A 12,637-nucleotide genomic window follows, 5' to 3' on the forward strand; every position below is an offset into this window, starting at 1 on the left:
TTAATATAATTTACCCCTAAATGTTATAACGAACTCCAATTTAATTCGTTCAAGTTTTATTTTATCCTAAATTCAGTATATAATTTGTTTAGTAATTAAATCTAAATTCATAATAATTACCAATTAATCTCCCAATTACGTGAAAAATTCTACGAATGTCACATTAAATATGTCAATCTGGAACCGATTTGCATTTAAAATCTTGTACAGCTGGTTGTTGCGTTGTTTTCTTTGGGATTTTGTAACAAAAGACGTTTGTGGGGAGTAAATATTATCTTTTGACTATGCCTATTATCTCATGAGACGTTTATATGTTATATTGGTAACTGAAAATATCTTACAAAGGAATTGTAATAAAGAAAATTTTGATAATTAGTGGTAATTAAGTATAACATTGTAGGGGGTGTCACAAATAAAGATAAACTATCATATTTATCCAAATTTAAATAAAATAAATTTCCTATACACTTATCCGAATTATTTATTAAATAGTTATATATTATTATCATATAGTAATAATATTTTATATGAAAATTTTGTAATTAGTTAATTTATGTTAAAATCAAATTATTAGTTGGATTGTGACTTAGATGTTATATTATAATAGTCTCTCAATTATATATAAAATTCTATGAAAGTCAAATCTTTTGCAACATTTTATTTTTGATAGCATTAATTTATCACTTTATGAAAATTTGTTTAGTTTTATTTGGTTTATTGCTTAGAAAATTCGTTTGAAATATTCAAGAGAAATGGTAAATAGTTATCAAAAACTATTAAAAATATTGGTTCCTAAAGAATTATTTACCACAATTGCTACTTCGGTTCATTCTAACCGTAAACATGGAATGATATGCAAGGTTATTTTGTTTATCATGACCGTTGTATGTTAAATATTTGGACATTCAGTTTGACCCGTTGGTTATATAATGGATTCTAATATAATTAAATTTTAAAAAATTATTTTTAAAAATAATTATTATAATGTTTGTTTATATAATAAATTATACAAATGCAGATTATAATTAAATTCCAAAGCTAACATCATTTGTAACATTACTGAAGGAATTAAACAAAATATTACTTAACGGACATGACGATAAGTAGATAAAAAATAATTATTGCGATTAAAAGTTAAAAATTGTAAGCAATTATCAAATACGACAATGTTCTAATGTTCTTGTTCAGCTATTTGGAGGCTTGCCCTCAATGTTGTTTTTGTACAACTTATTATACATTCATGAAATTTACCCTTAACCATAAAAAGGATAATAATATTAGATATCTGTCTATATCCTTACAAAAACACAATTCTTCATTATTTTAAATAAAAATCTATATCTTTATATAATTGAAAAGCATCCTATTGGTATTTTCTCATACCTTTCTTAAATATTTTTCTCAACTTCCACATACCTTTTTCTTCTTTTTTAATATTTTCTCATACCTTTCTTAAATATTTTTAATAATTTATTTATCTAATTAACATATTTTTTTAAAATAATAATTAGTTTTTTAAATTTAAAATTCATTGTGCACATACATTTGAGTGTGTCACATTATATTAGTACTAATTAATTTTGAAGATGTGGCGAGCCCACCAAGTTGACCCAGTATAATAGCAAATAAAACCCAACAATAGTGTGAGATTCAATATGGGCTCAGTCCTATCAACAAATTGGGCTCGACCAATTACAGCATTTATTTATTACCATAAATTATATTAAAAACTTTAGATATGAATATGCTATTTCATTTCTTTAACTAGTCAATTAATTGACTTTTCACTCATTTTATTTTTTGAAAAAAAATAACAAAAAATAATTGATTTTTCATTATTTTATTTTATATGAGTATACAATCAAATATTGTCATCACTAACACATTGATAATTAAATAAATATAATTTTATTAAATCATGTTGAATTATAATATATTCTATATAAATAATAAATTTAATGATATAAAAAATAAAATTAATAATATTAAAAAAGACAATTAATTAGTATAGAGTAGGGAGAAGGATTATTCCTTAAAAATACAAGGAAATATTGGTAGGAGTAGAGATGGGATAATAAAAAATAAAAAGGGAGAGGAAGAGAGAAACGGTGTGCTGTGCCTTGCTTCACATTCAGTCATTTCACAAATCCAACAAGCAACAAAAACCCTTGTTCCTTCCTCCCCCTGAAGATCTCAGTTCCATACCCACTCAAATTTCTACTGTCAACACACATATCATGATTCTCCAAACTAAAAAACGTACTGGATTTTACAGGTTTTAGCATGTTGAGGCTGCGGAAATAGTACCAGAATTGTTTATCAATCCATCCTGCTAAAACCCAGGTGATTATTTAGGGTTTTAGTTATTTATTTTGTTATTTTTGTTGATACTTTGGGGTTTTAATTAAGTTAGTATAAATATAGTTATCTGAGTTAGTGTTATTTTCAATCTTGAAAAACCCACGACATGTTTTCACCCCCTTTCCTCGGTCCTCTTCTCACCCAGAAAAACAGTGGAAAGAAAATCAAGAAAAGCCTTTATTCACCAATCTGCATGCCTAGTCTGGTGAAAGAGCCTCGGTGGAGTACGCCGAGGATGGCGGAGTCAAGAAGGCGAATATGGCTAAGCCTGATGATGCCCGTTTGCAGGGCAGCACCCGCAGGAGAAGAGAAGCAGCGGCGGAGGTTGGGTACAACACAGAAAAATGCGGGAAAGAAAAAAATCGCTGGTATAAATACTGAAAATCACTGTTCTCTTCCTTTCATTTCATTTCTTGAATTTTTTGTGAAGAGGGTTTCTTCATTTCATTTCTTGGTAAAAATACTCAAAATCACTGTCAGTCTTATGTCTTGCCATACTACGAGCTAATATATTGCATCAAAACAAGTCGTACAATGCTTTTATTTTCATGTGTTGATAATACCTTTGTAACGAGTCAAATTTTCAAATTCATGATACTAGATGTGATTAGTAGAAGAGAGGTTACGAAGTTCCTAGAGAAGTGGTACAATTAATTACGGTTAAAGAGTGAGTACCTGCTAATGTCAACTCTGTGATAGGTTGATACTTGGAAATTGACTTGACAATATTTTCTTTCTGCAGGGTATCTGCCATCTTTTAACAAATATAGGGACATATTGTAAGGAATCCATCTCAGTGTACCCTCCTTATGAGTTATCACATTTGGATGATTCAACAAATGATCCAAATCCCTCATTCGAATTTGAGAATATGGAGATGGACAATTTTGTTTATGAGAATGTTAGTGAAGATTTTGAAGAAAGTAAAATGGGAATTGGAAGAAGTCCTTCCCAGGCCATGCACCCAAAGATTTTCCAGAAGTAGTTGAAGGTATTGTCCCCGGACTAACAACTTTTATATGTGTGAAAGATGTAAGTTGTTAGCCATGCCTCTATTGAGGATAGCTTCAGTATGACCTGTTGGAAATGAATATTTGTGTTACCCAGGTTTAAAGCACTTCTAATCCTTGTGGAACTGATGAAATATTCATCAATAAGTTTGAATTATCTTACCTGTCCTTTTTCTCCTTTTGTTCAGTTCGAGGAAATATTTGGTTGATGCTTTTTTTTTCCCTTCCTTCTGTGGTATCTTTTTTCTTTAAATGTTTCTACATAATGTGAAAAGGATATATCACTTCTGTACTTGGGCTTGCATTAAAATCTAGTGTATCCGATTGCATTTCCCACACAGCTGGATAGTTATGCCTTGTGGTGGCTCGGATGTTCCAATAGTTGGGTCATACTTTTTCCTTTTGATTCTAACTGTTAAATCTCCTTTAGTTTTATTCTCGTCCTTACTAGATGAGAAGCTTTGCAGCTGGAACCGTGTTTACTCCTTATGGTCCTGTGGCTCAAACAGTGATTTCTTTTGAACTATAAGAGTCCAGGATATGAACTTTGATATTGTTTCTGATTGACATAGATACTGGTATCTCTCCGAGGCCTACGCTGGAACATAATGATATGAATGCAGAAGATTGTCCCGGTGCATTGTCTTCGAGTGATATGTCCAAAGATATTGGCGCCCTTGGTGGAACTTTCCTACATACAAGCTGGCAGGTACAAGGTTACCTCTCGGAGCAAGCAGTTGCTATTGAGAAGTGAATGATTGTGGTTTAAGATACATCTAAATTCTTTTTAATCAATCATATTTCAAACAATCAAACTTTGTAATTATTGACCTCAGTGAAAACAAAAAACATATTATTTATCATCTCACTTCATAACCATTGAATTGAAATCATTTACTCTTGCGGCAGACATGGAAGCTCCTTCCCCCTAAATGCTTTTGAATCTATACTGAAAAAGCTTCAGCAATTGGCACCCGAATTACATCGAGTGAGTTGCTTGTTTGGGACTTTGACATCCATATGCTTACTTCCAAAGCTTGCTTTGGGTGCCCTAAGTGAAAATGCATCATTCCTAAACATAGTAAAGCAATTTCATATCTTCCAAAGCTACTGCATCCAGATGGAGGGGAGACACATTCAACTCCTTCTATCCCTGCACTTTATCATGAATACTCGCATAAGGTGATTGCTAATGATATTGAAAGATCCAGAAATCGATATGTTCAAACAATAGGTTTAATACATCACAGTAGCTGATTACAGCTAGAAGTCCCATCATGTAGGTGCATAGGTAAACTTCTGTGTGTATATGCTTACACAAGGCACTAAGGAGATTTCACCATTTGAAAAGTGGTGATTGAACATAATGATTTATTTCAACTACACAATCCCCTCAAAATTCACAATCCTCAGTAAATTAACAGATAAAGCAGTGGATACTTTGGATAAGTAAGATAACAAGTAATTACTCTCCGTTCTCTTAATTGAATTGCAATTAAACTCGGCCCAATCTTTTACTAAAAGGATTGAGCCGAATACAAAGATTCTAAAAAGGCCTTGTTCTTTGGAAGATCTATCTCGTGTCTGGTATTGCATGGTTCCACTCTGCAAGAACTCCGAATCATTCTCTTGAAGCTCATCCTCTTCATCATAAATGATCTGCTTGCCCCGAAATGACCTGGACCAATAGTATGGCTAGCTTTTTCCGACAGCAGCTAACTCGCTTGTTCTCCCTTGTGCCTGGTCTTGGGCTTTTTTCGAGTGGGATCAAGCTTAGAGCCAGAACCAGTTGTTGGAGTTTTCATATCATCCCTTCCATCCATTGAAGATGGAGTTCTTAGTGCAATTCCCTCTGCCCTTTCAATGTCATGCTGGATGAAGTGAAAAGAAAAAAAGGGGAGAGTTCGTTGCTTTGAATGAAACTTCGTCAACAGCAACTTTCACTTGTTAGGAGTAGGGGCTGAAAAGAGCTCTTTGTATAGGTTGGGTTTTCTAGGCTTTGATGTTTACCTTATTATTATGAAAAGGGGCTAACGGGAAACAGGCTAGGGTAGGGAAAGCAGTAGCCCCCCTTGCTTATAGCCCACTCGTGCTTTCCCACTAGGAAATCACTCGTTGCGGTAGCTGCCCGGAGTTTCTGCTTTACTAAACAAGGCAGCTCCGTACGGATTTTTGTTGTTTTTCTCAAGCCCATCCCGGAGGTGAACCAGAGGAGAAGGTGAAGACACAACCGCTACTGCATGGAAGGTACTTGGTTTGTACTTTGCTGGTTAGGTGAGATGGCTCTTAGTTAATTTATTTTGGTTATAACAAGTAGTTTTCATTAATAATATAAGAAGTGGCTTGCATAGTTGTTGGTAGTTGTTTATCACCTCCACAAAGTTACTCGTAGTAACTCATAATGCTTGAATCAAACTAGCTTTTCAAACAAAAATAGAATCACTTTCTGTGTTTGTGCGGTTGGAACACCCCGAACACTTGTTCATGGAAACTAGTCTTATATTAACAGCGTTGCAATTGAGCACATCGCAGCTGGAATTGCGTATAGTAGGCCAAAATGGAATGGAAAAGCTCCACTTATTTTTTTGTAATTCCCCACAGATATGTGTTGCTTCCTAGGCTTCGAGTTTGTGTAGTGCCTAGTGTAGAAGCATTATTATTTACTTTATCACACGTGGAAATTATATAAATCTAAAGAGTCTCGTGCTAGTATTTTTTGAAATTCTATTTGATAAGGATTTTATAATATAGGAAAGTTATGAGAATATGTGTTCTCCGTATGCTCATTATTCCAATAATTGAGTGAATTCATTCCTCGTAGCTGTACTGTTGTTTTGGAGCTTGTCTGAGAAGCTTCCCTTCTAGCAGATTGGCTACGTCACGAAAATATTGCTGCCATCTTTTCAGTGATCATACTCAAATATGTGAGTGGTGTTGGCATATTGATGGCAGCTAGGATATTTTTGGATCCTATTGTATTCGTTTGCATGCCTTTGACACATTTCTTTCAGTGCCATCCAAAGGAGAATTTTCATTAATAGGGGTTGATTGCATCTTATCACCTACCATACTAAAATATGTGAATTAATGTAAATTGATCCATTGTTTATTTTATAATCCTATTTAAATTGTTGTATTGATGATTCCTTAGGCATGTGAAGACAAAGCCTATACAATGGATTTTGTGGCTCAAATCGTGAATCGACAAGATAAACATGGATGGTATACAAAAGAGAAAAGAAGGCATATGAAACAATGAAACCAAAGAGAATATCAAAGGAGGAGATACTTCGTCTAATGGAAGAAAAGAAACAACTAAAAGAAGTAAGTCATTACTCAAAAACTGCATATGAATATGTTTATATGTGGATGTGCTTGTATGTTTTTCATTTATTCGACACATTATTTAATCTACTTGATTCTTCTAAAATAGCAAGAAAAGCTGATTACAGCTGCTTCGAAAGGTGAAGGTGCTGAGACGAAAAATACAAGAAGGAGGATGCAGAAGTGGGAAATGGGGAAATACACTCTAAAATCCATTGTAGCTTAAATTAAACAAAAAGTGGTTGAATTGGGATCAATTGGAGGTAGGACCTTTCGTTATTTGTGTTTCTTTCTTTCTTCTTCCTTTGGAATCCACTCACCGTCTTGAAGGCGCCTAAGCTATTTTTCGCTTTCGTAGCTTAGGATATCTGGTCACAAGGTTTGCAGAAAAAGGGGTTACATATTGCTCAACGTCAAACCCCATGGAAAGAACTATTGTATGGACTACGGTAGTTCCTGAAGAAACTTATGTGGTAATTGTCCTTCACCTCTTGGTGAACATTTTTATGAAGATTTTCTATGTTCTCATTCATTCAATTACCATGAATGCTATATTTTAATACCACGTTGCACACATATGGTGTATAAATATGTGAATTAACTAGAATTGTTGCTCTTATCTCTGTTTTCCGATTTCTCTTAAAAATAATAGTTTTTTGGCTCTTGTTTCTAGTTTTTACATTCTGAATCCTAGTTGTGTCTACTATTATCTTTTGATGTCGAATGACAAAGGATAAAGGGGAAGAAGTCATTTGGTTCCCTAAAAATTGGGCACGAGAATGAGGATGTTGGAGTGCATTTTCAGTGTCACTTGAAAATAGTTCTGTTTCCAAGGAAATACGTAAGTCACTAGGATTGGATAACAAATTAATGTAATTGTGCAGCTCTAGCTTAACTAAGAATTAATGTAGATTACGTGTTGAACCTCATGCATCCATCGTGCAACTCACATTCCATATTTCCAACTTTTTTGCGTAAATGAATTGCAGACTTCAATATGTTTAAATGGATTATTCTGCATAATTTAGCTGAAATTCATTCTACAGAATTAGTGCACAAAAAATGTGCAGCAGAATCAAGTGAAATGCTGCAGTTTGCCTGTTTCGTTTGCTCCATACAATTTCTACTACAGCAACTATTCTTTATAAGTGATAGGTTGTCTTACACTGACCTCTCTACTTTTCTCGTATTTTTTCAACAGATTTCTGGAGATGCCGTGGAGACAAGCACAAGAGAACTAGGAAGCAAATGAGGAAAAACAATATCGACAAAAGAAGAAAAAAGAAATGAAGAAAAAAAGAATATCCCCGAAAAAAAAGAAAAAGAAATAGAAAAAAGCAATATATAGAAAAGAAAGAAGAAGAAAAAGAAACACAAAAAAAAGGGAGTATCCGCAAAAAAAAAAGAATAAGAAACAAAAAAAAAGCAATATATTAAAAAAAAAAAAAGAAGCAAAACAAACAAAAAAAAAACAGTATCCAAAAGTGAAAAGAAAAAGGAAAAAAAAGCAACATCCACTCGCCAACTTGGAGCCGTTGCTCTTGATGCACATAGAATTGAGTGCTCGGAAAACAATTTTTGCTGTTGGCAAGATGAAGACACAACCGCTACTCCATGCAAGGTACTTGGTTTGTAGTTTGCTGGTTAAGTGAGATGGCTCTTAGTTAATTTATTTTGGTTATAACAAGTAGTTTTCATTAATAATATAGGAAGTGGCTTGCATAGTTGTTGGTAGTTGTTTATCACCTCCACAAAGTTACTCGTAGTCACTCATAATGCTTGAATCAAACTAGCTTTTCAAACAAAAATAGAATCACTTTCTGTGTTTGTGCGGTTGGAACACCCCGAACACTTGTTCATGGAAACTAGTCTTATAGTAACAGCGTTGCAATTGAGCATATCACAGCTGGAATTGCGTATAGTAGGCCAAAATGGAATAGAAAAGCTCCACTTATTTTTTTGTAATTCCCCACAGATATGTGTTGCTTCCTAGGCTTCGAGTTTGTGTAGTGCCTAGGGTAGAAGCATTATTATTTACTTTATCACACGTGGAAATTATATAAATCTAAAGAGTCTCGTGCTAGTATTTTTTGAAATTCTATTTGATAAGGATTTTATAATATAGGAAAGTTATGAGATTATGTGTTCTCCGTATGCTCATTATTCCAATAATTGAGTGAATTCATTCCCTTGTAGCTGTACTGTTGTTTTGGAGCTTGCCCGAGAAGCTTCTCTTCTAGCAGATTGGGTACGTCACGAAAACATTGCTGCCATCTTTTCAGTGACCATACTCAAATATGTGAGTGGTGGTGGCATATTGATGGCAGCTAGGATATTTTTGGATCATTTTGTATTCGTTTGACATGCCTCTGACACATTTCTTTCAGTGCCATCCAAGAGAGAATTTTCATTGATAGGGCTTGATTGCATCTTATCACCTACCATACTAAAATATGTCAATTAATGTAAATTGATCCATTATTTATTTTATAGTCGTATTTAAATTGCTGTATTGATGATTCTTTAGGCATGTGAAGACAAAGCCTATACAATGGATTCTGTGGCTCAAATCGTGAATCGACAATATAAAGATGGATGGTGTACAAAAGAGAAAAGAAGGCATATGAAACAATGAAACCAAAGAGAATATCAAAGGAGGAGATACTTCGTCTAATGGAAGAAAAGAAACAACTGAAAGAAGTAAGTCATTACTCAAAAACTGCATATGAATATGTTTATATGTGGATGTGCTTGCATGTTTTTCATTTATTCGACACATTATTTAATCTACTTGATTCTTATAAACTAGCAAGAAAAGCTGATTACAGCTGCTTCAAAAGGAGAAGGTGCTAAGATGAAAAAATACAAGAAGGAGATGCAGATGTGGGAAATGGGGAAATACACTCTAAAATCCATTGTAGCTGAAATTGAACAAAAAGTGGTTGAATTGGGATCAATTGGAGGTAGGATCTTTGGATATTTGTGTTTCTTTCTTTCTTCTTCCTTTGGAATCCACTCATCGCCTTGAAGGCGCCTAAGCTATTTTTGCGCTTTCGTAGCTTAGGACATCTGGTCACAAGGTTTGCAGAAAAAGGGGTTACATATTGCCCAACGTCAAACCCCATGGAAAGAACTATTGTATGGACTACGGTAGTTCCTGAAGAATCTTATGTGGTAATTGTCCTTCCCCTATTGGTGAACGTTTTTATGAAGATTTTCTATGTTCTCATTCATTCAATTACCATGAATGCTATTTTAATACCACTTTGCACGCATATGATGTATAAATATGTGAATTAACTAGAATTGTTCGTCTTATCTCTGTTTTCCGATTTCTCTTAAAAATAATAGTTTTTTGGCTCTTGTTTCTAGTTTTTACATTCTGAATCCTAGTTGTGTCTACTATTATCTTTTGATGTCGAATGACAAAGGATAAAGGGGAAGAACTCATTTGAGGCTCTTTTGGTTCCCTAAAAATTGGGCACGAGAATGAGGATGTTGGAGTGCATTTTCAGTGTCACTTGAAAATAGTTCTGTTTCCAAGGAAATACGTAAGTCACTAGGATTGGATAACAAATTAATGTAATTGTGCAGCTCTAGCTTAACTAAGAATTAATGTAGATTACGTGTTGAACCTCATGCATCCATCGTGCAACTCACATTCCATATTTCCAACTTTTTTGCGTAAATGAATTGCAGACTTCAATATGTTTAAATGGATTATTCTGCATAATTTAGCTGAAATTCATTCTACAGAATTAGTGCACAAAAAATGTGCAGCAGAATCAAGTGAAATGCTGCAGTTTGCCTGTTTCGTTTGCTCCATACAATTTCTACTACAGCAACTATTCTTTATAAGTGATAGGTTGTCTTACACTGACCTCTCTACTTTTCTCGTATTTTTTCAACAGATTTCTGGAGATGCCGTGGAGACAAGCACAAGAGAACTAGGAAGCAAATGAGGAAAAACAATATCGACAAAAGAAGAAAAAAGAAATGAAGAAAAAAAGAATATCCCCGAAAAAAAAGAAAAAGAAATAGAAAAAAGCAATATATAGAAAAGAAAGAAGAAGAAAAAGAAACACAAAAAAAAGGGAGTATCCGCAAAAAAAAAAAGAATAAGAAACAAAAAAAAGCAATATATTAAAAAAAAAAAAAGAAGCAAAACAAACAAAAAAAAAACAGTATCCAAAAGTGAAAAGAAAAAGGAAAAAAAAGCAACATCCACTCGCCAACTTGGAGCCGTTGCTCTTGATGCACATAGAATTGAGTGCTCGGAAAACAATTTTTGCTGCTGGCAAGATGAAGACACAACCGCTACTCCATGCAAGGTACTTGGTTTGTAGTTTGCTGGTTAAGTGAGATGGCTCTTAGTTAATTTATTTTGGTTATAACAAGTAGTTTTCATTAATAATATAGGAAGTGGCTTGCATAGTTGTTGGTAGTTGTTTATCACCTCCACAAAGTTACTCGTAGTCACTCATAATGCTTGAATCAAACTAGCTTTTCAAACAAAAATAGAATCACTTTCTGTGTTTGTGCGGTTGGAACACCCCGAACACTTGTTCATGGAAACTAGTCTTATAGTAACAGCGTTGCAATTGAGCATATCACAGCTGGAATTGCGTATAGTAGGCCAAAATGGAATGGAAAAGCTCCACTTATTTTTTTGTAATTCCCCACAGATATGTGTTGCTTCCTAGGCTTCGAGTTTGTGTAGTGCCTAGGGTAGAAGCATCATTATTTACTTTATCACACGTGGAAATTATATAAATCTAAAGAGTCTCGTGCTAGTATTTTTTGAAATTCTATTTGATAAGGATTTTATAATATAGGAAAGTTATGAGATTATGTGTTCTCCGTATGCTCATTATTCCAATAATTGAGTGAATTCATTCCCTTGTAGCTGTACTGTTGTTTTGGAGCTTGCCCGAGAAGCTTCTCTTCTAGCAGATTGGGTACGTCACGAAAACATTGCTGCCATCTTTTCAGTGACCATACTCAAATATGTGAGTGGTGGTGGCATATTGATGGCAGCTAGGATATTTTTGGATCATTTTGTATTCGTTTGACATGCCTCTGACACATTTCTTTCAGTGCCATCCAAGAGAGAATTTTCATTGATAGGGCTTGATTGCATCTTATCACCTACCATACTAAAATATGTGAATTAATGTAAATTGATCCATTATTTATTTTATAGTCGTATTTAAATTGCTGTATTGATGATTCTTTAGGCATGTGAAGACAAAGCCTATACAATGGATTCTGTGGCTCAAATCGTGAATCGACAATATAAAGATGGATGGTGTACAAAAGAGAAAAGAAGGCATATGAAACAATGAAACCAAAGAGAATATCAAAGGAGGAGATACTTCGTCTAATGGAAGAAAAGAAACAACTGAAAGAAGTAAGTCATTACTCAAAAACTGCATATGAATATGTTTATATGTGGATGTGCTTGCATGTTTTTCATTTATTCGACACATTATTTAATCTACTTGATTCTTATAAACTAGCAAGAAAAGCTGATTACAGCTGCTTCAAAAGGAGAAGGTGCTAAGATGAAAAAATACAAGAAGGAGATGCAGATGTGGGAAATGGGGAAATACACTCTAAAATCCATTGTAGCTGAAATTGAACAAAAAGTGGTTGAATTGGGATCAATTGGAGGTAGGATCTTTGGATATTTGTGTTTCTTTCTTTCTTCTTCCTTTGGAATCCACTCATCGCCTTGAAGGCGCCTAAGCTATTTTTGCGCTTTCGTAGCTTAGGACATCTGGTCACAAGGTTTGCAGAAAAAGGGGTTACATATTGCCCAACGTCAAACCCCATGGAAAGAACTATTGTATGGACTACGGTAGTTCCTGAAGAATCTTATGTGGTAATTGTCCTTCCCCTATTGGTGAACGTTTTTATGAAGATTTTCTATGTTCTCATTC

At 34.1% G+C, this 12,637-nt stretch overlaps 1 protein-coding gene across 50 annotated transcripts in view; it reads left to right on the forward strand.

Moving 5' to 3' along the window:
• The first annotated feature begins 2,049 nt into the window (after positions 1-2,049).
• The window catches only part of LOC105179725 (crossover junction endonuclease EME1-like), a 36,787-nt gene continuing 26,199 nt past the window's right edge, over positions 2,050-12,637 (forward strand). For 40 of the 50 annotated variants that reach the window (XR_016064568.1, XR_016064567.1, XR_016064563.1 and 37 more), the window contains exons 1-15: positions 2,050-2,343; positions 2,507-2,729; positions 3,104-3,352; positions 3,944-4,080; positions 6,523-6,695; positions 6,805-6,958; positions 7,054-7,168; positions 7,897-8,316; positions 9,223-9,395; positions 9,505-9,658; positions 9,755-9,869; positions 10,607-11,026; positions 11,933-12,105; positions 12,215-12,368; positions 12,465-12,579. Coding sequence is in view for 3 of the 50 variants with exons in the window: in XM_088878445.1 (XP_088734571.1) it covers positions 9,291-9,395; positions 9,505-9,658; positions 9,760-9,869; positions 10,607-10,657 (420 nt within the window). In the remaining 47 variants the exon portion in view is untranslated. Of the gene's footprint in view, positions 2,344-2,506; positions 2,730-3,103; positions 3,353-3,943; positions 4,081-4,280; positions 4,360-6,522; positions 6,696-6,804; positions 6,959-7,053; positions 7,169-7,896; positions 8,317-8,891; positions 8,944-9,222; positions 9,396-9,504; positions 9,659-9,754; positions 9,870-10,606; positions 11,027-11,601; positions 11,654-11,932; positions 12,106-12,214; positions 12,369-12,464; positions 12,580-12,637 lie in introns of all 50 variants that reach the window. The other 10 variants (XR_016064536.1, XR_016064566.1, XM_088878445.1 and 7 more) reach the window with 10 other exon arrangements.

This window comes from Sesamum indicum, linkage group LG3 (genome assembly GCF_026168435.1).
Source record: "Sesamum indicum cultivar Baizhima isolate 11 linkage group LG3, ASM2616843v1, whole genome shotgun sequence".
In the NCBI taxonomy this organism is placed as follows: Eukaryota; Viridiplantae; Streptophyta; class Magnoliopsida; order Lamiales; family Pedaliaceae; genus Sesamum; species Sesamum indicum.